The sequence below is a fragment of the Suncus etruscus genome, chromosome 12 (genome assembly GCF_024139225.1).
Source record: "Suncus etruscus isolate mSunEtr1 chromosome 12, mSunEtr1.pri.cur, whole genome shotgun sequence".
Taxonomy (NCBI): Eukaryota; Metazoa; Chordata; class Mammalia; order Eulipotyphla; family Soricidae; genus Suncus; species Suncus etruscus.
The window spans coordinates 53,062,900-53,088,710 of NC_064859.1; the positions used below are offsets into that span (position 1 = coordinate 53,062,900).

Here is a 25,811-nt window from a genome sequence, read left to right on the forward strand (position 1 = left end):
ATGCATTCTCCTCATATTTCATTTTCATTCATTCTCCTATGGTGACATGGGATATATCCAACAAAGTGTCCAAATCTGGGCTTTCAGCACCTGTCATTGCCATAACTGCATGCTTTTCTGTAGACCCTGGCAGGTGGACTATTTATGGATTTCTGTAAGTGCAGCATGCCTTCTGTTAAATGAGTGTGCCAATTCACTCCCAACATGATGTCAACCATCTAAAGTCAGCAGTAAATTGGACAAAATGGCTTCCCAACATTCTGATTCCATTATTTTAAGCAGAAAAACTATAAGAACTATGTTCCTTTCTTTCTTACCAAGAACTGTTACCTTTTATATGTAGAATAAAAACTAAGCATACAGAAACAGAATTATGGCCAGCTTGAATTGGAGGGTGGAAAATGGAGAAATGATGATCTAAGAAAACAAACTTCTAGTTTGGCAGTTTGAGGAAGCTAGTGCACAATAATGTGATTATATTTTTATTGCTTTATTATTATTTGGTTTTTGGTTTGGGGCTTACCCGATGGTGCCCCTGGGTACTCCTGGCTCTGTACTCCTGGCAGGCTCAGGGAACCATTGAGATGCTAGGTATTGAAACTCAGTAATGTGCAAGGCAAATGCCCTACCCTACTCACTGTACTATCTCTGTGCCTCCCAATATGATTATATTTAATAATATAACAAAAATATAACAAAAGTTTATAAGGTCTCAAATATTCATACCACAAAGAATAAAGTGGTACATTATGTAACAAAATGTAAGATACAAAATATTAGGTAGGTAATTGCTATAGTGGTAATCTATTGCCATAAATAAGTATAGCACATTAACAGTATACCTTAAACTCACACAATGTTAATTAAATTTTAAGTAACTGGAAAAGGTAGTAATATAGTGACTCATTTTTTTTGTTTGGCAGTGCTTAAAGGCCTATTCCTGGTTTTGTGCCAGGAATCACTCCTGAGGGATCACTCCTGCAGGTGCTCAGGGAACCACATGTGGTGCTGGGGATTATATGCAGGCTGACCAGATGCAAGGCAAGTGGCTCATCTGATGAAATTTTTTTCCAGTCCCAATACTGACTGAAATTTGGCATTTTTGATATCTATTTTTCACTCTTATGTCCTTCATTATAATATGCTAAAATCTCAGGAATACTCTTTCAGCAATACTTTCAGTAATACTGAAAGCATTTAAAAGCAAAAACTGCATATAAGAATATTTGAGCACCATCTGTTTAGCATATGACATAATCAATTATCTCACCAAGCACTTAACTAAAAAAATTTGAGGGCTGGAGTGGTGGCACAAGGCGCAAGTGGTAAGGCGTTTGCCTTGCACTCGCTAACCTAGGACGAACGCAGTTCAATCTCCCGGCGTCCCATATGGTCCCCCAAGCCAGGAGTGATTTCTGAGCAAATAGCTAGGAGTGACCCCTGAGTGTCACCGAGTGTGGCCCAAAGAGCAAACAAAACAAAAACTTGAAATAACAGGTACACAATTTAGCATTAGCACAAAGAATAACAATGTAAACAAAGGGCAAATGTCTTTAGTTATCTTTCTACAAACACTTCTGAATCAAAATATGGTAAAAAAAAAAAAAAAAGAAGAATCCTTAAGACCGAGGGATAGCACAGCAGTAGGGCATTTGCCTTACACAAGGCCGATCCAGGAGGGCCCTTGGTTCTATACCTCACGTCCCATATGGTTCCCCCAGCCAATAGCGATTTCTGAGCACATAGCCAGGAGTTACCCCTGAGCGTCACAGGGTGTGGCCCAAAGAACAAAAACAAAACAAAAACAAACAAAAAAAAAAACAAAAGAATCCTTAAGACAATAGAATATTATCCAGAAGTTACAAGAGGCCACCATCAGCCTGACACTTCATTTAAATTTTTTGTTTGTTTGGTATTGGGGCCACAACTGGCAGTGATCAGATCTTACTCCTGGTCTGCATTCAGGGATCATCCCTGGCTAAACCTGAGGACAGTATGGGATGCTAGGAATTGAATTCAGCTTGACTGCATGTAAGGCAAGTGTCCTACCCACTAATTCTCTACTCCCAGCCTGATACTTCAAAATTATATGTTATGATCTTTCATGAAGAGCATAATCATGCTTTCCTTGGCCCTGAAGACATTCAAATTTGGAAGCTTGTGTCCTACCCATACCTTTCTCTCTAGTCTGATGTTAGGTTTGATTTGGGTGTTGGGCCATATTCAGAGATGGTCAGGCTGCTCCCAACTCTGTTGCTTAGGGGACCCTGCATCATGGGGACGAAAGGCACTGATGGCAGGCAAAACTAGTACAAGACTAGTGCCTAAAGCTCTGTATTATTTCTCCAGCCTTTGCTGAATTCTCATCATTAAATGAGAATTCCTTCAGTTCTATTACACAGGGATATTAAGAAAATGAACTATATGAAAAAATAAAAATCTGTTGGGAAGATGGTGCAGAAACTTAAGCAAAGGGATTGCCCAATTGGATCATAAATCTATAAACCTAAAATTATTTTGGGGGGTTTGGGGTTCACACCTGGCAGTACTCAAGGCTTAGTCCCTGGCTCTGTGCTCAAGGATTACTTTTAGCAGGATTCCAGGAATCATATGGGGTGCTAGGGTTCAAATCCTGGTCAGCTGCAGGCAAGAACATTTTATTGTACTATCTTTCCAGCCCCAGTAAACCTAAATTATTAACAAGAACAAAATGACCTAACAAAGATAATGCATATTTTAACAATTTAATTTCAATTTTAGGGAGTGTGTGAAGGAGGGTTTTGGTCACCACCCTTCTATGCTCAGGGCTTACTCCTGGCTCTGCTGTGCTCAGGAGTCTCTCTTGATGGTGTTTGGAGGATTATATGTGGTGCCAGGGATCTATCCTGAAGCATCTCACCCCCTGTACTATCTCTCTATTCCTGTCAACTTTTATTTTTCTAAATTTTTCATTATAACCGCTAATGAAAGAAATCCAACAGTTTATCCCTATTATCCCTTTGGAACAGTATTAATGAATTAAAATAAAAGGTAATGGGATACTAAGAGCAAGGAGAATGGTTGTATGAATATTCTTCCAAGTTCTCAAATAATTGTGATAAGCAGGCCATAGTCACTATGAATAGGTACTAAAAACATAATCTTTTCTTTCCTACCTATATTTGATTTTTCAAAATAAAAAAGGTAGGTAGCATATATGAGGCTTTGGGTTCTAATCTTAGCACCAAAATGAAATATTTGGTAAAGGAAAAATTATTAGATTGTTAAAAAAAAAAAGGCAACAATCACTTATTTACTCTGGATACAACATTAAGAATAAAATAGTAGATTATAGCATTATTTCTACATTCTGGGAGTTTATCATTCTTAAAGAAAGAAAACACAAGAAATTATTAGAGAAGACAGAAGGAAAAACTTGAGAACACAAACGTGTCCAAATTAGCCACTTGTTTATTATCAAACCGCACACACTTAAAATCTGTAATTCACTCAATACAATAGGCTTTTCTAAGAATGCAAACTTTCTTTTCAAATATAGTTTGCCAATCTCGAGTATTTCCTTCAATTCTCCTCCTTCAGGAAAATCTAACAAAAGCATTGTTATGTACCACAATGAAGGGTTGGGTCAAACTTCCCTGGCGACTTGATTTTTCTGGCAATTGTTGCAAATCTCTCCACTCAGTCTCATCACAACATTTTTACTGTATGCATAACATGCAAGAGATATCTCCATTTTATTCCAAATACTGTGAGTATTCAAAGAAACTTAAGCACAGTGTCTGTCTTAAAGGAATATATCTGCAAGACATGCATTTTATTTGGGGGTCCAGTAGGCAGTGCTCTGAAACCATGCAGTGTCAGGGACCAAGTCCAGGTCTCCAGCATGCCAGTTTATTGGACTACCATGGTATTAATGTAAAGCTGCCACAGAGGACAAATATGCAAGCTGGCAGTAATGTGGAAAGTGTGAGATGCCACTTGTGATAGAAGCGTCCCTGTTACTTTGTTCCATTGTTAAGTGCCATTTATCATTTGAGATGATGGAGCTTTTAGTGTAAAAGTATTTTTGTTCTTTATAGCCTGATGGGAGAGGATGGGTAGGAAGGTGTACAATTTCTGAGGGAAGTAGATCTAACCAGGCAGCAAAAACAAAAAACGCCATTCAAAAAGAACAATGCACCAGCTGAGAACTAAAGTGGGGCCTGAATGGCAACTGTGTCACTGTGTGTTTAAGGGGTCAGGGACAGATTGTAAAGGGTTTAGAAAATCAATGTTAAGGAAATTGGTTTTTAAACTGTGGTATATACCCTAGCATCCTGGAAGAAAAATTTTGTTGTCTGAAGTTTGTATACTTTTAGGTACAATATGGGTAATGTTGTATATATGACCATTTAACTAATATCATGGTTGTTGTAAAAAGTCAACTAGGAATAAGCTGAGAATAAGTTTTTCTAGACTTACAGAGCATACAGAAGTAGTTCAGGAACTTGGAGGAACACTAGCATTTACAATAAGTCATTTTTCTTCAAAAGAAATTCGAGTACATTGAGCAGTGTTTTTAATTTGAATGTCTTGAAAAACTCAAATATTAATACAAAATAATGAATTGCTAGACATTATTATTTCCATAAGTAAGAAAAGGAGGCTTAGTGTATTGTAAAGAGAAAAATGTTTGCTAATAACAGCAATTCAGAATGAAGAGTTTTATCTCTTACCATCTGGGGGGAAGTGTCAATAAAATACTTTAAAATTCCACCATGAAAATTGGATCTTTTTGAAGAGATGACTAATTACAAGCCTGGGTTAGGGTATACAAAGTGAGGTGGAGCACATTGTGGTGAAAGGCAAGGAAGTTTTGAAGACTGAAACGGGCAAGGAAGTGTTGAAGACTGACAACAGTTGGGATTGGGGTACTTCCCTAAACCAAAACTGGGATGTCTGGGCTTCAAAAATAGTGGTTTGACACATTAGATATAAAATAATCTGAGCTCACATTGATATTCAGATGTGAGGAAAAATAGAAAACTTTCACACACACAAATGTCAGCTAACAAATAAATATAGAATAAAGGATGGAATTTAAAAATCCTCACACTATGATTCCCATCACATAACCAAGTCAGGCAAATTACCAATAGCCAATAAAATTAGTTAAAGCTGAAAAGGGTATTCATGTGTGTTCAGTTTCCTTCCAAATATAAAATGGAAAAACATCTTTTGTTTGGGGGGGGGGGGGGTTTGGGTCACAACCGGCAGCGCTCAGGGGTTACTTCTGGCTCTATGCTCAGATATCGCTCCTGGAAGGCTCGGGGGACCATAGGGGATGCCGGGATTCGAACCGCCGTTCTTCTGCATGCAAGGCAAACACCTTACCTCCATGCTATCTCTCCGGCTCCAATAAAAAAAAAAAAAGACAAGGAAGACACTACTTTAGTCAGATTTAACATCACCACAAGTAACTTATATGTGCTTACTGCTGTCATTCAAGTCTGAATGATATTATTCTAGGCAGTATTCTTTAAATGTGATCAATGTTCAGATAAATTCAGAATGTTGAACATTTTATATTAAATATCCTTACTCTTTAGAAATGTTAATGAGAAATGCTTTTAAAAAATAAAATGGCAAAGGGCCAGAGAGATAGTGCAGTATCAGGGTTATTGACTTGTATGTAACCAATCCAGGTCCTATCCCCAGCACCACATATGGTCCTGAGTCCTGCAAAGTGATATGAGTACAGAGCCAGCACCACATATGGTCCTGAGTCCTGCAAAGTGATATGAGTACAGAGCCAGGGGTAAACCCTGAGCATAGCCAAGTGTGCTCTCCATTCCCCCAAGGAAGCAGAGGCACTGCTCAGAAAGTGATGAAAAGGCCTAAGAGCTAAAGCACAAATTCCATTTGTCTGGGTTAAAAAAAACCCAAACAAACAATATAAAGGATGTTTGGGGATCAATTGGAAGGCTTGGATTTCATATTTTAGTGGAGGGCCACACCTGGCTGTGCTCAGAGCATAATCTTGGCTCTATGCTTAGGGATTACTTCTGATGGCCTTGGGAGACAATATGAGGTGCTGGGGATTGAATGCTGTCAGCTGCATGCACCCTATCTGCTGTGTGATAGCTCATATCTCTCATATTAGATATTAATGAATCAATTCTTAATTTTTTCAATGTGATAATGTATGGTAATTATATTTTGTAAATGTCATGTTCTCTAAAGACATATGGTGATATAGTTAATGGTGATGCTTCATGATGACTGAGTTTTATTATTAAATGGAACAGAAGAAAATAACCCCAAACAATAAAAAGTAAATACATGCATCAAGAAAATGAGCCAAACGTAATATCAACATTTGACAAATTAAAGAAATGAATGTTCATTGTAGTACCTTTCCTATAATTTTGAAATTTCTTGAAAGCCAGGAAAAGCAGATAAATTACAAGTAGCTAAAATGCTATAGTTGATTTATTTAAGTATGCTAAATATTGTGGCCAGAGAGATAGCATGGAGGTAGGGTGTTTGCCTTGCATGCAGAAGGACAGTGGTTCGAATCCTGGCATCCCATATGGTTCCCTGAGCCTGCCAGGAACCATTTCTGAGTGTAGAGCTTGGAGTAATCCCTGAGCACTGCTGGGTGTGACCCCCCCAAATATGCTAAATATTAATGATCTAATTATATTTTAAAAGTCAAGCATGAAATACCTTCCCAATAAAGCTATTCAAATAAAAAGATTAACATGTTAACACTACCTCTGGCCAATATTAACAATAAAATTTGTTCCTTCCCACCACCACCACCCTACACCTCCAAACCCAATATAGTTTAAATTACCTGCAAAATAAACCAATGAAATAACATTCAGCCACTTTTTGAAAAAATGACTTAACATTGGAAAATCTGTCATCTTCTGGTTTTAAAATAATTTATTTCATAGGTCTGTTTTAATTTCATATCTCAGAGCATACATTATTTAACCAAGAGGTGCTGGACAGAGATTGTAAAAAGGGAAGAAACATTTAGGATAAGAAACCACCTTAATTCAATTAGAATTTGATCCTACCTTGTAAAGTCTTGCTAGGATAAATTTCTATCATACTTCTTTTGTGCTTACAAAAAACATTAACGTCTGAATTTTCAATGTTGTAAATAAAAAAATTTTTACGATATGCATTCAATTGACATACAAGGCAACCAAATAATTGTCATCAACATTAGCATAATGTGTATTTCCTGTCACTGCACTAACATTAAACTAAACTTCAAACCACAAAAACATTGTGACTAACGTTAAAAGGCAAGCTGTAAGATAGATACTCAAAGCTTAAAAGGACACATTGCACATGGTTAGGATGGGACATCGTTTGACAAGGGCTGGTGGTGTGCATATGGCTGCTTTTGTTTATAAGAAGGCCACCGGCAAACAGGGCAGCAGTGTCGGCCCCCGGCCAACCACATCACAATGCAATTCTGATGGAACACGTGACCACAAGGCAGTCCCATCAGCAAACATCCATTCTCAAAATTCTCTAGGCAGACAACACATTCAGTACAGTGCAGCATCTCCACGGGCCAAGTTAGCCAATCAGGTTCCATATCTTCATTAGTGCGGTAGGACCCATATGACCTCCCCTTCCTTTCATATGGGCTGGTCTGACAATATTTATTGGCACATGAACAAGCCTCAGCATCACAGTGACTTGCTCTTCCAGGAGAGTTGTGAGCTATGCTTTTCTTATCTTCAAATGCTTCCTTCTCACTGCTAAAAGTGTCTGTGCTCTCGCTGTCTGAGTCATTTTCAATATCTTGAGAACCCTCTGACATTTCTTCTTCAGACTGGACACCGAGACATTTAAATCGCCACATGGGCAAGTTTTTTATATAATCAGTAGGTATCAGAGGGTGAAGCCAAAGATCAGGGAAAGCTAGCCGCTCCAAGAATAAATCAGGGTCTTCGTCCCAATCAGATTCGATAGGAAAGTTCTGGAAAGAAGCAATTGGGTGGAAGAGGTAGCTAGTGTACCAGTCCCACAGACTTGATAACCATTCTAAGTTATTAGCATTGACTTCATCGTTGTTATTGTTGCGCCGTCTCTTCTTCTCAAAGTAATCAATTAGTAAACCGTGTCCAAGGTATGTACTAAGAAACAAGGCTGGGTGTGACGAATAAAACATCCAGTCTGCCCTTACCCACGAAGCTAGTGTGGTTGTATTGGAGTATCTCAACAATTTTAAGCTATATTCATAAAAGCTATCTAAGTAAGGGAGCTGTAAAAAGCCCAACACAGGTAGCCAGGAAATAATTAATAGAGAATTATATGTCCCTAAAGTGCTGATGAGAACCACAAATCGCTTTATGGTCGCTCCTTGTGTTATGAATAAGTCCATCCAAGCCATAAGATTAACTAGAACCAAGCTCAAAACAAACAAATCATTTACTTCAGGTTGTAATGAGCGCAAAAAGGAATCCATGGCCTGAAGAGAAATAAATTCACCTGTGTGGTTTCCGTATCTGTAAATCCCTTCTGGAGTTCTAAGGATGTATGATGGCATGTTATATACACCAATATCTGTCATGTAACTCTTGTTGTCCCAATTTTCCACATTCACAAAAATAAATTCAACTCTTCCAGTAAACTTTATACTAAGTGCAGAGAAGAAGGCTGGGGGTTGATCAAGGTTTGCAAATAGGTAAATTTTTACCCAATACTGGTCACTTTTATTCCATTCTTGTTTCAAATGTTCAGCATTGTAAATAGTTTTGATTCGAGAAGCTGCGTGAGCAGTTATCCACTTGAAAATGTGCTCCACTTCAATTTTGCGTCCACTGTATTCTTTAAGCATGACCTTCCCTTTAGAAGTACTTGTTTGTGGGACAGACATAATGAGTGTGGACCGTAACCAGCCTCTTCTCCGGCAGTATCTGTAAGAGAGAAAACTGCAAGTCAGCAGCCAACCTACTAAATCTTCACTACTCTGCAAATAGCGCGTCTTCCCAAGATGAGTTTGTATTTGACAGATACTGGTCCCCGAAACCAAATGACCCCCAAAGTAGCAAAATGGTAGCAATTCTTTTTTTTTTTTTTTTTTTTGGTTTTTGGGCCACACCCGGTAACGCTCAGGGGTTACTCCTGGCTATGCGCTCAGAAGTTGCTCCTGGCTTGGGGGACCATATGGGACGCCGGGGGATCGAACTGCGGTCCGTCCAAGGCTAGCACAGGCAAGGCAGGCACCTTACCTCTTGCGCCACCGCCCGGCCCCCCCCCCCCTTTTCTTTTTTTTTTGAGCAATTCTTGACTATTATATAAGCTAAAAAGCAAGCTTTTTTTTCCCCTCTAAGTTTTTTTTTATGCTCCACATTTAAAAAGTTTTTAATTTAAAAGTTTTTAATAAAAATAGTTATTTACAAATTTATTGATTGCTGAGTTTTAGGCATATCATATTTCTTTTTTGCGGGGGACACATGACATCTCAGAAATTACTCCTGGATCTGTGATAAGAAATTACTCTTAGCAGATTCGAGGAACCATATGTGTTACCAGGATCATAAAACTGAATTGCCTATTTCTTTATCTTTTTAAATTTTATTTGTTTCCTAGTCATTATTTCTTTTTTCTTTTTTAATTTTTATTTTGATCAGAGTGGCTTATATATCTTTCACATTAGTATTTTAGGTACATATTAACATTGAATCAGGGGAATACCCATCACCAAATTTGTCCTCCCCCCTTCCCCATTCCCTTTCTGCAACCCATATCTCCCACCATCACCCCCCCTCCCCAGGCTGCTAGAGTAGGTGGTCCCCTAAGTTTCTTTTAAAAGTGTACCTTGAAGTCTTTGAGTCAAGGGAATTAGCAAATACTTCAACATTTCTGTACTTATTACCACCTAATATGCTAAGATCCAAAAGCTGGGATAGAAATTCCTATTCATAAGGAATTAAAATTCTATTTAAAACACAGAACAATATATTTATATCTGTAATTTTACTAATTACCTATATTTTAATATAGCTCATACTACATTGTCTTATATATAAGAGCACTGTTTTCAAAGTAATCTGCTCAGAGTTCTAAGGAGTAAACTCTATATTTTATCTTATTCTCTTGTCTTCATACAAACAATAGAGGAGAATTTAGTATAGAGGAAACAAAGATAGTAAGTTAGAAGATTAAAAAATATTGAAGTCAAAGGATGACTCATTTTGCAGCAGAGCAAATACAAAAGAATTCAATTAAAATGACAACATTTGCTTGGATTTACCAGCAGGGTTATAACTACAAATCCTTTTGGAAATAGGTTCATGCTGTGTTCTATGTGTCTCTCCCCTCCCCAAATAAGATAACCAGAGAGAAAGAAAAAGAAAAACGGTTGTTGTTTTGCAACGTAAATATAAGTGGAAACATTTTCTTTTGTTTTCAAGTAATTGTTAATAAAAAAAAAACTTACCATGTGAAATTTTGTGATATTTAAATGAAAACCTCAATTAAGGTGTAAAAAAGAAAAAATTACCTTGGAGATGCACTTTGTTCATTTAGATTTATAAATAGGTGGCAACAATGTTTAATTTTTTTTTTTTTTTTTTTTTTTTTTTGGTTTTTGGGTTACACCCAGCAGCGCTCAAGGGTTAATCCTGGTTCTATGCTCAGAAATCGCTCCTGGCAGGCTCAGGGGACCATATGGGATGCTCGGATTCGAACCACCGTCCTTCTGCATGCAAGACAAACACCTTACCTCCATACTATCTCTCCGACCCCAACGTTTAATTTCTATTTTTGTTATTCAATATGCTGACGTGAGGATTAAGTGAGGTTCAAAGAGATAGAATAGAGGTTAAAGTGAAATGCTATCTTTGCAATTACATGTATTACATCTTATTAAATACACATATTATATACTTCTTTGTTTGTTTGTTTTTTTTGTTTTTGTTTTTGGGCTACACCCGTATGATGCACAGGGGTTACTCCTGGCTATGTGCTCAGAAATCACTCCTGGCTTGGGGGGACCATATGGGATGCCGGGGGGTCGAACCGCAGTCCATCCTATGCTAGCGCTTGCAAGGCAGACACCTTACCTCTAGCACCACCTTCCCGGCCCCAATAGGTAATCATATATACTTCTATAACCAGCTTAAGAGAAAAGAATCTTGATATATGTGGCATATGGTTTTTAATGATGATATACTTTATCTCAGGAATTCTAATGTAAGGTAAGTGAAGACAACATATTATAATGTTAGTAATGACTTTGTGAAAAAGATTTTCAGCATTTAAAAAATTTGAGGTCAAGATAATGACTCAATTATTCAACATAGGGTTAAAACACTTGCACATTCACATTACACATTCTCTGCCCAAAAGGTATTGTTGGGTTTTGAGTAAAACCCATAACAATGATCGGGGATTGCTCCTGGCTCTGTGCTCAGGGATCACCCCTGGCAATGCTTAAGAAACCATATGTGGTGCCAGGGATTTGAATTGGAATGGGTGGGATTCAAGGAAAGGGACTTAACCACTGTCTATCTGGTCCTGCACTGACATTCTGAATATTCTTTTTTCTAACTCCTTACCTTCTTTTTCTTTTTTTTTTTTTTTTGGGGGGGGGGGGAGGTGTCACACCCAGCGGAGCTCAGGAGTTACTCCTGACTTCTGTGTGCAGAAGTCACTCCTGGCATGCTCAGGGGGACCATATGGGATGCCAAGGAATCTAAACGGAGTCCATTGGGGGTTGGCCGCGTGCAAGGCAAATGCCCTATTGCTCCGGCCCTAACTCCTTATCTTTTTTCTCTCCATATCTTCATTACTAATGTCCATACCAGGTGGTGTTGAAAGGACACTACTGTGTATATATGTACAAGTTATTTTTCATAATTTCTTTCTGTTCTATTGCTGCTACCCAAAGCCAGCATGTGCTATTTCTAACCCAATTTGTCATGGTAATCCAAAGGGAGCCTGCACTTTCCCCTCTAAGAGGCAAAATTTTCTCTTTACTATAGGAAATTGTTAATAATGTAAGTTACAACTGACATAGTAGCTGAAAATTCTGGAGCACTGGTGGGGGGGCAAGTCCCTGCCCTACTGTAACATTGGTAGTTACATCTACATCCCTCAATTGCTGCCAAAAGGCCTAACTTTACTATTTTTTCCATTGATCTTTGCAGAGACACCTAACCAACTCCCCTCTGGCTGGCAGACTTTTCAAATAAAAGGAAAGATGAACATAATAAAATTAAAACTGAAACAAGTAACTGCATACCAAAATCTTCACTTCTATAATAAAACTGAAGATGAAGCAAATTTATTATTATTATTATTATCATTACTATTATTATTATTTGGTTTTTGGGCCACACCGGTGACGCTCAGGGGTTACTCCTGGCTATGCACTCCAAAATTGCTCCTGGCTTGGGGGACCATAAGGGAAGCCAGGGGATCGAACAGAGGTCCATTCTAGGTTAGCACATGCAAGGCAGATGCTCTACCGCTGGCGCCACTGCTCTGGCCCTACAAAATTATTTTTAATAATAAAAAACTATAGCTGCATGCTTGCTTCGGCAGCACATATACTAAAATTGGAATGATACAGAGAAGATTAGCATAACCCCTGCACAAGGATGACTCGCAAATCTGTGAAGCGTTTCATATTAAAAAAAAACCAAAACTATAGCTACAATCAACCAAAAAAAATGTTGCTCAAAAATATCTCTTCCACCAGAGCGATAGCACACTGGCTAGGGTGTTTGCCTTGTATGCTGTCTACCTGGGTTCAATCCCAGTATCCCATATGGTTCCCTAAACCTGGAGCAATTTCTGAGTGAGTGCAGAGGCAGGAGTAACATGTGAGTGCTGCTGGGTGTGGCTCAAAAATCAAAAATATCTCTTCTGTTATCAATAAGTAACAGGACGATTATATTAAGGACTTAGAGAAAATTAGATAGAGTTGGCTATTAGATATCTTCTCTTCAGCATTCTTGTTAGTATGAAATAAAAAGGGGCTTTTCAGAAGAAAAGCTTAAAAAATATACTAACATATACTGGACTCAGAATTTAGGAGATGTGCCACATATGAATTAGGACACACAAAAACTTTCCTTCTTTCTTACCACCAACTCTTTGGGATCCTCCTACTATATATGTCATCTATAGACAAAACAAGTCTAGTGAGATTTAGCATAAATATGCAACAAAAGAAGAAATTGCAGGAGAATTGGAGGAGTTGCAGTGGTGATAGCTTGTTTTCTATGGCCTCCTATTTTGGCCAATACATTGTGAAGGACATTGTAAGTATGTAAGTCCCTAAATTAGATGGATCGAACCTACAGTAGACACCTACTGTTATGGGTTCCCAAACACATATATCATATGTCTTCTCTGGAGCAGCCCTAAACAAAACAAGTTACATAGTAATCTTCAATTAAATATTTTAAAGATGTTAATTAATACTGACGAGCAATAGTAATGGTGGTGAAGTAGTATTGTGCCCCTAAAAAAGTAAAAATATTTATATTCTTGTAAACCACTGTTACTGCAATGACATTATTTTTATTTTTAAATGAATCACCATGAGATGGTTTTACAAAGTTGTTCGTGACTGAGTTTCATTCATTCAATGTTCTAACACCCATCCCTTCATCAGTGCATTGCAATAAAACATTTTAAAGGCAACAACATGAATGTATGAAAGTTATGAGTTTGTGACATCAGAAATTTAAAAGTACTTCAAAAACGAATCATGAATTTTAAAAAGGAAATAGTGTATATACTAAATAAATAAGATTTATACTATTTATTTATATTATATATTATTTATTTATATTTATTTATACTAAATAAATAAGATTTAAATTAGCTCAAAGCCATAAATACGCTGATATCTTTGGGGGGAAAACAGAAACGTGTGTGTGTGTGTGTGTGTGTGTGTGTACACACGTGACACATGCTTGGGTCATGACCAGTCATCCAGTTGTGCTCAGGGATCAGGAGTTCTAGTTCTATGTTCAGGAGTCAACCCAGGTAATGTGCAGGAGGGCAGTGGTGTCCTGGATTAAACTGGGTTAGGCCACATGCAATGTATGTACTTTACCTTTATACTATCCTGCTGGTCCCTGAAAACACACTCTTTAATAGGCATACTCCCTCTTTGAAAGAACACAGACTCAGAAAACAGGAAAGCTCAGAGAATGTAAATAGCCGCCAGTTTACCAAAAATGATTAACCAAGTATCTGTATACCAGTGTGCTAAATCTTATCATTGTTGTTCAGTTTTCTAAAACCATTCTTTTAATTTATTTAACAAATAAATTCTCATCAGCACTCAAATTCTGGAATTGCTTGATTAACTCACCTGGGGTCACTGGAACAGTTAAAAGTGCCTGTACGTATTCCAAATCTTGATACTTTTTTCACCATTTTCTCCCAGTGGATTTTACCCACCAAAGGACTTCTGTCATTCGCTATGACCTTTTCTCACCAAAAGAGAAAAAAAAAAAAAAAGAAAAGAAAGAAAATGTCAATTACCCCCCAAAAGTCAAACCAACAAAGTTTCTGTTTATAACCTCATATTTTACAAAATGATATTCAGTCTCCAGTTCTTTTTCTTCTGTCATCATATTACCAGTGCAAATTTTTTTTTTTTGGGTCACACCGCAGTGCTCAGGGGTTACTCCTGACTCTTTACTCAGAAATCACCCCCGGCAGGCACAGGGGACCACCTGGGATGCCGGGATTTGAACCAACAACCTTCTGCATGAAAGTCAAATGCCTTACCTTCATGTTATCTCTCTGGTCCCTATCAGCAATTTTTAGTGGTGCAACTGGTCGACTAAAAAACTCATCAACACAAATACTGGGTGTGAAATGCCCAAAGTCTGTGACTTTTTCATAGAGGAGGCAAATTTAGATTTAAAAAATGAATGTTGTCCATTGTGTGGATTATAATCTAGAATTAAGTTGCACAAGAAAATGGTACTGAAGTCATTGCTTTGGAAAGTTTTAAACAATAATCCAAATAAAACTTAATATAAATTACCATGTGTAGGTCGATTAAATTCAAATTGTGCTTCATAATTATGTAGCCAGAAGTCAGACACGTGTTTTCTATTAAGCGATGCTTTGATTAAGTCAGTACTAATCTTTTTTTAAACACTCATAAAAGGTTCTCAATATAAAAGAATTATTATATCAATTATACACTCTTAATCTTGTGCTTGCAATTTTTTTTTCCAGATGGCTTTGAAACATAACAAAAACTGAAAGAAGAAATTTCTTTTTCAATAAAGAAAGAAAAGATGGAGGGTAGCCAGTGGTAAAATGTTTGCCCTGCAAGTCTGAGGTCACAGGAGTTGGTCTCTGAACCTGCATGGTCCTTTGCTGTTTGACACTCCCTGACACATCACCCTCAAGCCCCCTCCACTAGGTTTGTATGTGAGATCTAACACTAAAATAAGGCACAACTTTGAGTGGCAAGTACTGCAACTAAAAGGTGTTAACAACCCCCCACAGTGCCATAGTTGGAAGCATGAATATGATGTCTAGTCATGCACAGGAAACAATCCCCCGTCACTCAAGAGCAAATGGAAGGGGGAGAAGATTGAAAAAAAAAAAAAAAAAGAAAACGTACATTCAAAATATATAATGATTTCCATAAAACCTTTCCTCCTTATTCCCAAATACTTTGATTCTGAATAAAGGTAGAATTTCAACAGATACCACCACCAAAAAAAAAAAAAAATCCAAAATATATTTACAGACACACATACTACATATATATGTATTTATGTGTGTGTATATATATATATATATATATATATATATATGAGATTTCTTTTTTAAAAGCCCCCAAACAAAAATACCTAAATAGAAAAACAAAGAAGAGACAAAATCAACTTCCTGAAACCCATCTGTTTGATTTATTTTAAACTGAGGGTATATAGGCTAAGTTTATTCTTTTTTTTTTTTTTTTTGGTTTTTGGGCCAGTGGTGCTCAGGGGTTACTCCTGGCCGTCTGCTCAGAAATAGCTCCTGGCAGGCACGGGGGACCATATGGGACACCGGGATTCGAACCAACCACCTTTGGTCCTGGATCGGCTGCTTGCAAGGCAAACGCCGTTGTGCTATCTCTCCCGGCCCTAAGTTTATTCTTTTGAGACTGTTCAATTCAAAATTACAACATCACATACTCTGGGGACCTCTAATATTTCTAAGAAGGGCTGTTTTCCAGTTCATCAAGGCTCTATGCCTTGATGTGCACACATGTATGTGTGTGTGTGTGGGGGGGGGCTTAAGCAAATTCTCTTTAAAGTATTTATTTAGTGAATATAAATTGGAGGAGATACAAGTTAATACTCAAGTGATCAAATGGTTGAAATAACCTTGAGCAATTTGAAGACATGAGCTTAATATCTGAAAGCTCATTCTGGGAAGGATAACCCTGGTTACATGACTGAATAAGTCCCTAGTTCTCCATTTTCTCATCATCCATGGACAAAAGTACTTTTAAAAGTTTTACTTTAGGCATATCAAAATCAATCAAGCATTTCTTTTCTACCAGTTAATAAGGCAATGTTCCTTTCCATCAGGTCATCAAAGAAATCTTAAACTTATTCTTCAGATTACCTAGAAGTATTAAGAAGTATCTTACTACAGTTGGTAAGGCATTTGCCTTGAACAAGACTGATTCCCAGCAACATATATGGAGTCCCCAAATCCTATCAAGAGTGATCCCCGAGGGCAGAAACCATGGTATGCTCTGTGTGCTGCCAGGAGTGACCTCAAATCATAAACCTGAACAAACAAACAAATTTGTACAATTGTAATATCTTGCTCTTTGCCCTCTTTTTTTGTTTGTTTTTGGTTTTGGTTTTTGGGCCACACTTGGTGACACTCCCGGCTAAGCGCTCAGAAATTGCCCTTTGCTTGGGGGACCAAACCACGGTCTGTCCTGAGTCAGTGCCTACAAGGCAAACGCCCTACCGCTGCACCATTGATCCAGCCCTTCTTTGCTCTCTTTTTATAAAGAATTCTTTTTTCACTTTCTTGTTTTCTGATCAAGACTACAAATAACCCAAACATTTCAGTTTTGTTTCAAGTGACATTAATTATATCAAAGGGCTGACTGAGAGTTATCTAACTAACTAATGAAAAATATGATCCTGTCTAGGGGTATCTTTTAGGGAAGCTGCTGACTGCAGTACAGGTAGTATCTTTTAGACTAATAGCTCCAAAATTAGGAAAGAAAGGAAGAACAAGAAGAGACTGGTCACAGGCACTCCTGGCTACATCTCAGCCAAGAGAAATGTGTTCAGAGAGATGCGACACCAGTGAAGCAGGGACATGACACTGTTAAGACCCTGGCCTTATATATTCAACTACTTGTTTGAGCATCTGCTTCTGAAGAGTCTAATAACCTTAAGTGAGAGAGATAGATGCAAAAGTGAAAATGTCTCTGGCATTGCACAAAAGCAGTTTATTTGACTCTGTGGTAACTTTTATGCAATTAAAAACTGCTTTGTCCAATGTCCTACATAGTTACTTATTGATAACAATGGAAGGCTTATCATAACAAATTCATTGGAGGCTGAAATAATAACCATGCTAAAATGTTAGTATTTTAAGCTCTATGACCATCTGGTTAACTCATGTGGTACAACAAAATCTATTACTACTGGGTCACCAGTACGAATGCCCAGCTTACAGATCAGATCCAAAAGTAAGGATGACTCTGTTAATCTTATTAAAAGTGGAGATATGCTCCTTGGCAGATCAGGAGATAGCTGCATTCTCCATGGCAAATGTTTTCAGACTTTAAAAACGTTAGATGAAACGACAGGCTGTGTGTGTTCCAAGTCTGCTACAGACTTGGCAGCATAGTCTAGAAATAGCGATCCTTCCAATCCCCTTCCCAGGGCGTCTCCTCTCTAACTGCTTGACACTGAATTTCCTGCAGCAGATTAGACATCTCACTGAACTGAATTAGTCCAGCTTGTTACAGTTTCTTCTATTTCTGACAACATAAGTTCTAAATACTTCAAATACATCATTTCTGTTATAACAAAAGTCCCTTTCCCAGCAATCTGTCACCTAAAAAAACTTTCTGGTGACACATCAGCATCCACTTAACACCTTACTATGCAATTACATGCATATCAGTGTTCTGAATCCAATGGAGACAGAAGCACTTCTAACTCAGGTATATATGTATGATAGGCAGGGACTTGGGTGGGGCAGAGACTTGAAATACTTCAAACACATTTCGATGTATTTTAAACAACACCTTTTCCAGAAAAATATGACTACATGATCTCAGCTCCACTTCATTTTCTATTAAATGCCTTCTGAATCTCGCCATAAGTTAGCAACATCATGTAACATTTACTTCAGCTGGGAAAGATTACCAGCCTATAATTTTCACTATGCCACACATTTTATTAACCCAAACAAACATGTAAGCTCTGTCTTTGGCACAGTTCTTTTTCATCTTTACCCTTGGTGCATAGCACAAGTTTAGTGGCACACATTAGATCTCAGAATATGTTTGCTTGATGATGAAATAATCAGATGATATCAGTGATTTGTTGATACACGCTGAACAATTAACTCTCCAGAAGAAAAGGAAATAAGAAAAATGAAGTTCTGCTTTCTAACTAATGCTGATTTCCCAAGTTCAAAAATTCTCACATGCCCAACTTCAAGTTAATAAATATGACGTCCGTGGAGATGGATTTGAGGAGACACTAACAATCCCTTCAAGTAGAGATATGAGTTGACTCTAGCAACCCAGTAAATGGAATAGGATAGCATGTGGTGTGAAGTGCTCTTAATTTCTGCTGCCAGCTTCTATAAGCCAGTTAAACTTACAAAGAAAAATTAACTCTAAAATCACTATACTATATTATACTTTATTTATACTCTATTTATACTTAATTTATATATTATATAAAATACTATATATATATAAAATTAACTCTAAAATCACTATACTATATTATACTTTATTTATACTCTATTTATACTTAATTTATATATTATATAAAATACTATACTATACTATATAATACTATAAATGCTGTCCTATAGTATTTACAGTTCCCAATTATTTTGTTGTAATGATGAGTTTTTGGCTTCAAAAATATAAGCCAACTTAAGTATTTATATACACAAGTAAATTAAATAAAGTAATTAAAAGCAAGGTTGAGAGACTGAAAATCAAAACATTATTTGTTGGCATTTTTACTAACTTTGAGTAATCATGAATGTGCCTCACCAATAGAAAGATGAAATGATTTATCATACATTTTACCACCTTTTAAAGTATTGTCAAGAAAGAAATAGGTTGGATTCCCCTTAAGACTATTGTATAGGAGTAAAGGTAAACAAGTGCTTTCAGTTAAACATGAAACATAATATAGTACTTCAGTAAATATTGACACAAAGCTTTACTTTGAATTACATGATGCTTTGTATTGCTACCTTAATTCCTGATATGACCAAGTATGTAGGAAACAACTACCACAGTTCTGAAGCATGATTTCAGTTAAAAACAAAGAATAGGACGAGGGAAGGATAAACCCATAAAAATCAGAAATTAGGCTAACTTTTCTAGTTCAAAAGCCTTGCTAATCTTCCATCTGCCTCCCTGACCAAAACTCTTTCTAAAGTAAAGTCCTCTATTTGTGATGTAGAAACTGGGTGGCATGAGACCATCAGAGTCCACAAAACTGGAACAAAGAAAATGAAAGATAAATGCTTAGGACAAAGCAAAAAGGGTAGAGCTGCTTGCCTAAGGGTCTAAGTGTGAAGGTTCTGTGCTCAACTAATAATGTTGGGGCCACCAAGACTCCATCTGGCTATGCTGTGGGATAGACATGGGGTGGCAGTGCCAGATACATGGTTCACCGGCCTGCATGGACCACACTAAAACTCTCCTGGCTCCCAAATTAGTTTCTTTGAATATTATATAGAAAAGAACAAAAATTCAAATTGTTGAAAGCTTTATTTTTGCATGTTGTCCTGTTTAAGAGATTAGATAAATATGATCTGAGATAAACAAAGCAACTGAGAATATTTTCAGCTTTAACTATAGTTTATAAAAAGAAACTACCCAAAGTCAACATTTTAAGAACTTAAAAACTGAAGTGACTATGCTGATGAGCTCAGCTGGTGAGTACAGAGGTCTAAAGCCAGGGTCCAAACTCAATTTCAACTGTCCTGCCAGAGATTCTTTCAGCCAAGCCAGTCTTTGACAAAGATATAAGCCACTGTCCCTAAGGAACATAAATCAGACAATGAACAGTTCAGATTTTGAGGGCCATTCAACAAGTTAAATGTGTATCCTACTGTGCCATTTCACACAGAAAAAACATACAAGTTCATTCCATTTTCCTTCTGCATCAATTGGCTATGAGGTTTTAAAGTATTTTCAGAGAAAAATAATTTGGTGACTAAACTTTATGATATTACCATTCAAGAGAACTTCATGTCTCTCAGTCTCTTTACCAGGCTAATATTTGTTTGTTTTGTTTTGGGGTCATGGCCAGTGGTACTCAGGGTTCTGTGCTCAGAAATCACTTCTGGCAGGCTTGAGGGACCATATGGGATGCTGGTGATCAAACCCGGATTGGCTACATGCACAGCAAACCTCACTACCTGCTGAGCAATCACTATGGCTCCTACCAAGCAATTTTTCTTATAAGTGATTTTCCCTAATATTATAGTAAATATTTATTTAGTGCCTATGTCTCCCAAGTGGAAAGTGAGTTGCCTAAGTGAGCAAGAACAAAGTTTGATATATGTTCTCGCTGTATCTACAGAGCCTGGCACACACATACTTGCCGAATAAACTATTGGATTTTTGTCACCTATGGAGGGGACTTGACCCATGGTTAGTTTTTACAGGCCAACAACAAAAAATAGATAATTTATAAGCCAAGAATATATGGTTAATTAATGAACCAGGATATACAGTCTATAGTTAGCATTCCTTTCTGTTTTGTTTTTGAATCATATCCAGCTGTGCTCAGGGTTTACTTCTGGCTCTGTGCTCAGAGATCACACTAGATTTACTCAGGAACTATATGCAGTGTCAGAGATAGAACTTGGGATGGCTGCATGCAAGGCAACTGCCCTACCCACTATACATATCTCTGGCCCCTACACAGCACCCTTATCAAAATGATTTCCAGACTTTTGACACCTTTCAAGTTTTGAAGGTGCTTATCATCACCAGGGTTGGTGGCAGGCAAGGCAAGTACCTTAACCTTTGTACTATTTATGGGCCCCAATATTGGCCATCTCTGTGGGAAATTCAATGTGAAGTCAAACATTTAAACATAAAGCAAAGATGGACTTTATGTTTAAACACAAACAACAGGACTGACTATTCAACTCAGTTTCAATAATAAAATGATCAAGGAAATAACCAAAATCTCTAAGTCTTTCATGATCAACTACAGAAATAAATATCTTGGAAAAGAAACAGAATAATAAATTAAATCCTTTAAGATGACACAGCTTATTTTTCCAATACCAATAAATTCATAAAAATTCATATAAATAAGAATTTGATGATGTATAAATTGTATGCTCTTAACCTCTACTACTGAACTTAAAAATTACTAAATTTGATTTTATTTATGAATAAAATATGAAGAGTATGTTCAATAACTAAAATAAATCAGCTATATGATTCTAAAGAAAAATAGTCAATCCTCATTCTCCAACATTTACCCAATTCTATTCTTCAATTTCCATTTTCCATGGTCTGCAAAACTGCTTACCCAGGGGCCTCCCAATAGGAACTGAGTGAGATGACACAAATACACGAAAGTGTCAAAACCAGGAAATGATGCTATTTTGATAAAATAACCTTTTTTTTTCTCCTATCATTGTTTTAATACCTGAACCAGCCAGATGCCATCTTTTGTGTCTTCTACAAGCTCGTAGAAATGCATTTCACCGCTAAAATTGGTGCTAGAAACCGATTCCGATGCTTCTTCTTCTTTCAGTGCAGAATAGAGTTCACCCTCCATTAAATCACCTGCAGAAAGGCAAAAATAGTGCCGATTAGATTTAAAATTTTTCACATCCCTAACTTCGATGAATTCAATTTAAAATTACATATTGTTCTTTCACTGCACTTCCTAGAAGACTAGAGCCTCAACATAACCAAGTATCCACACATTCAGTAAATATATAAAAAGAACACTTGGTGTATCAGGCGAAACATAACATAAAAAATCTATCTTCTCTTAAGCTTACATTCTATTAGGTCACCAAATACTTATTAGAAAACTCACCAATTTGTCTTAAAGGCCACCATCATATTATTTAAACTTGTGTACAACATGTTCAGATTCAAATAATTTTTGAACAGTATGACTTTTATACTTATGACCTGCAAGTATTAAAAATGAATTTATAAATGTGCCATCTCTACATGCTTAAAGTAGAAACAGCATATTTGACTCTGAGATAAAATACAAAGGGTGATTTACAAAAACAAACTGCACATTCATACACAAATATATAGTATGCCTTTAGAGCTGCATCATAAAATAAAAAGCACTTTGTCAAATTCTTTCAACTTTGCCTTAAATGTTAAACAATGAAAATACTGTTTATCGCAGCAGAAGCAAAGCCACTGACAATGAATACTTGAGTTTTAAAGTTATATCATCACTCTGCCAAGACTTCTCCACTATAAACATGCGGTCTGAACAATATCTTTTAGACTGTGTTCTTTAAAGATACAGCACTTCCTGTGCAATCAAAATAACCAATACATTTTAATCTCCCAACCCCCAACTAACATTAATTACCTGTGTTAGCAAGTAATTTTGCTATGAAAAGTGTTTAAATCTGGCAGCTGCTTCTCAGTTCTTTTTTTGTTTGTTTTTGTTTTTGGGTCACACCCGGCAGTGCTCAGCGGTTACTCCTGGCTCTAAGTTCAGAAATCGCTCCTGGCAGGCTTGGATGCTGGGATTCGAACCACCGTCTTCTGCATGCAAGGCAAATGCCCTACCTCCATCATGTTATCTCTCTGGCCCTGATTCTCATTTCTAAACCCAGAATGTTTATTTATTAGTGGGTTTATTTTTAGTTACTCTATATTTTTCTCCCTGTGATGGTAAACAGGAGTCACCATAAAACAGTTAGTATATGAAAGGCAAGACTAATGCATACAGTTATTTTCTCAAAAGAAAAAGGTATCACTTTAACAGAGGGGCCTACTTCCTCTTTTCTGGTAGTGAGATAGGAATTCAAAACTCCTTAATACACAAATATATGACTTGTGAATGACACTGAAATTAGGGTTCTTGTGTTTCACACAATATGTCTATTATGGTCATAAGTGTGTGTATCTAGTGAAAGACATAAATGACAAACATACTTGCAATAGCAACAACGGAAAGAACCATTACTTTTAAAACAGTTCCTTACACGGAGCTCCAAATACCTTTTCTCAGTGGCCAGTACATTTTGAGAACTTCAGGAAGTATACAAAAACAAAGATAGAGGGCCAAAGATCCAAGAGCCAAGGACGAACAGAATTTAATCAAGTTTCTCACAGTCCCACTCCCAAGCCAACAGTTATTGAAAATACAGCCTTTCAAATGCTAAATGTTTTATGGCACCATTTCCATTTCATTTCTGTACCCTTGCAAGTTGAAGCAGCTGAGCCTGAAAGGCGGGAGGGTTAGCGGGTGGAATTCACATCCAAGATCCAAATATCTTTTGCAAAATTCTGCCCAAAATCTGACCATTTCAAAACACCAGCACTGATACCAGATATTCAAGATTTTTTCCTCCCAAATGTGAAAAGTTCTTATCGTGCAGTATGTACTTAAATTTACACTGAAACTCATTCCTTAAAATGCTACATCTCAGGTCTAAATGCCGCCTTGATAGTAATGATCCACTTAGAACAGGGGTCTCAAACTCGCAGCCTGCGGGCCGTAAACAGCCCTCCGTACATATTTTGTGGCCCTGCCCTAGAGGAATCTTATTTTGTTTTGTTTTGTTTTAGTTGTTTGGGTCACACCCCCCAATGTTCAAGGCTTACTACTGACTTTGCACTCAAGGATCACCCGGACTTTGCCTCCTGCGGCCCCCAGGTAAAGTCTTAGACTTTCCTCCAGTGACTACTTCATAATACGGATACACACCACTCTGGAAAGACCATGTTTTGGCCTTCCTTTCACCCTTTCCCACTAGATCCTTAGAAACTTCAACTGCCAAATGCTGTCAGTTTGTCTTGAAATGCTTGTCATTCTTGAATTTTGAGGAAAAACACTCAATTCTGTCAACCATGCCAACAAGTGGGCAGAGGCTCGAAGACAGCACCTTTAATCAACTATCCCCACCAGCAAATAATTTCAGCCTCCTCTAAATGGGTGTAGGTGGTTGGGGTGATTTGTAGAAAAATCTGTTCAAAAAAATCTGGAGCTCAGCCCTCCCAGGTAATGTATATGTTACATTATTACATTGGTGTGTGTGTGTGTGTCCAAGGTAATGTATGTGTTACATTATTACATTGGGGTGTGTGTGTGTGTGTGTGTGTGTGTGTGTGTGTGTGTGTGTATGTGTTTGGGGAGCCTCCCAGGTAATATATGTGTTACATTATTACACTGGTGTGTGTGTGTGTGTGTGTGTGTGCGCGCGTGCGCGCGAGTGCGTGTAAGAGGGTTTGGGGAGCTTCCCAGGTAATATATGTGTTACATTATTACACTGGGGGGTGTTTGTATGTGTAAGAGGGTTTGGGGAGCCTCCCAGGTAAAGTATGTGCTACATTATTACATTGGGGTGTGTGTGTGTGTGTGTGTGTAAGAGGGTTTGGGGAGCCCCCTCCCCTGGGGGTAGAGGATCTCTGGCTCCGCCAGACACTCACCAGACTTCTCCACCAGCTCCCGAACATCCTTCTTTTCGGGCAGCCCCGAGTAGCCCAGGCCCCGGCACTCCAAGATGGTCTTGAGTTTCTTGAAGCTCAGAGCCACGGGGTCCACCAGCTGAGTGGCGAAGATGCCAGTCTCATACCACACGATGGCTTCGAAAAACCTGGCCAGGACGAACAGGACCAAGAAATAGAGGAGCAAGAAGAAGAGCTTCAGCCACATCTTCCTCAACGTCGTCGTCGGGGAGGGAGAGCCCCGGAGAGGAGAGGCGGTGGAGAGGAGGAAGGTGGCCCGCGGCGGGGCCGGTGCGCGCCAGCCTAAGGCGAAGCTTTGGGCTCAGCGTGTGCCCGGGCCTCGGCAGCTGGCACCGTGGCTGCTCATGCCCGGCCGGCCGGGAGGGAAGGAGGGAGGAAGGCAGGTGGACCCAGGGAGTGATCTGTGGCCAGCGATGACGAGATAAGGGGCCGAGGGGGCTTTCCTTCCAGTCCAGAGGTGAGAAAGAATAATAAAAAGGCAGAGGGGGGCCCCTCTTCAAGACCCCCCCAAATGTCAATCAATGCAAGAGCAAGGCCAGGGACGCAGGGACTTTGCCCGGGTTGGGAGACCCGGATCCAGGCAGGCAGGTGGCCGGGAGGCTTTGCAACGCCGTAATCTCAAAGGAGGGCCCCTTCTTCTCGTCCCCTCCAAGTAATGCAGAGCCCCCAAATCTCGGGGGGTCCGGGAAGCTGCTGCCCCCCGCGGGGGTCAGGAGGGCTTGGCGGCGCGCTGCAGGGCCAGGCCCGGGGCCCAGCACGGGGAGGAGTGGCCGCACAGCGCCGCGCCCGCCGCTCAGGCCCCAGGCCCAGGCCCCGCCGGCCGCGCAGGGTCGATCCGATCGTCCGTCCGTCCACCTCGCGGCCCCGGGAGTCCCCCCGAGGAGTG

General features: G+C 38.5%; 1 protein-coding gene and 1 non-coding gene across 4 annotated transcripts in view; one reads left to right on the forward strand and one right to left on the reverse strand.

Moving 5' to 3' along the window:
- Positions 1-25,532, reverse strand: part of CHMP3 (charged multivesicular body protein 3) — a 78,125-nt gene extending 52,593 nt beyond the window's left edge. Inside the window, exons 1-4 of one of the 3 annotated variants that reach the window (XM_049784916.1) lie at positions 24,887-25,532; positions 21,897-22,036; positions 14,348-14,463; positions 6,913-8,927 (exon numbers count right to left, since the gene is read on the reverse strand). In XM_049784916.1, coding sequence (XP_049640873.1) covers positions 7,352-8,927; positions 14,348-14,463; positions 21,897-22,036; positions 24,887-25,112 — 2,058 coding nt within the window. In that variant the 5' untranslated portion in view covers positions 25,113-25,532 and the 3' untranslated portion in view covers positions 6,913-7,351. Of the gene's footprint in view, positions 1-6,912; positions 8,928-14,347; positions 14,464-21,896; positions 22,037-24,886 lie in introns of those variants that run through there. The other 2 variants (XM_049784918.1, XM_049784919.1) reach the window with 2 other exon arrangements.
- LOC126025162 (U6 spliceosomal RNA) lies at positions 12,546-12,652 on the forward strand. The gene has a single exon (XR_007501207.1). It is a non-coding gene; the product is annotated as a U6 spliceosomal RNA (small nuclear RNA).
- Positions 25,533-25,811: the final 279 nt, after the last annotated feature.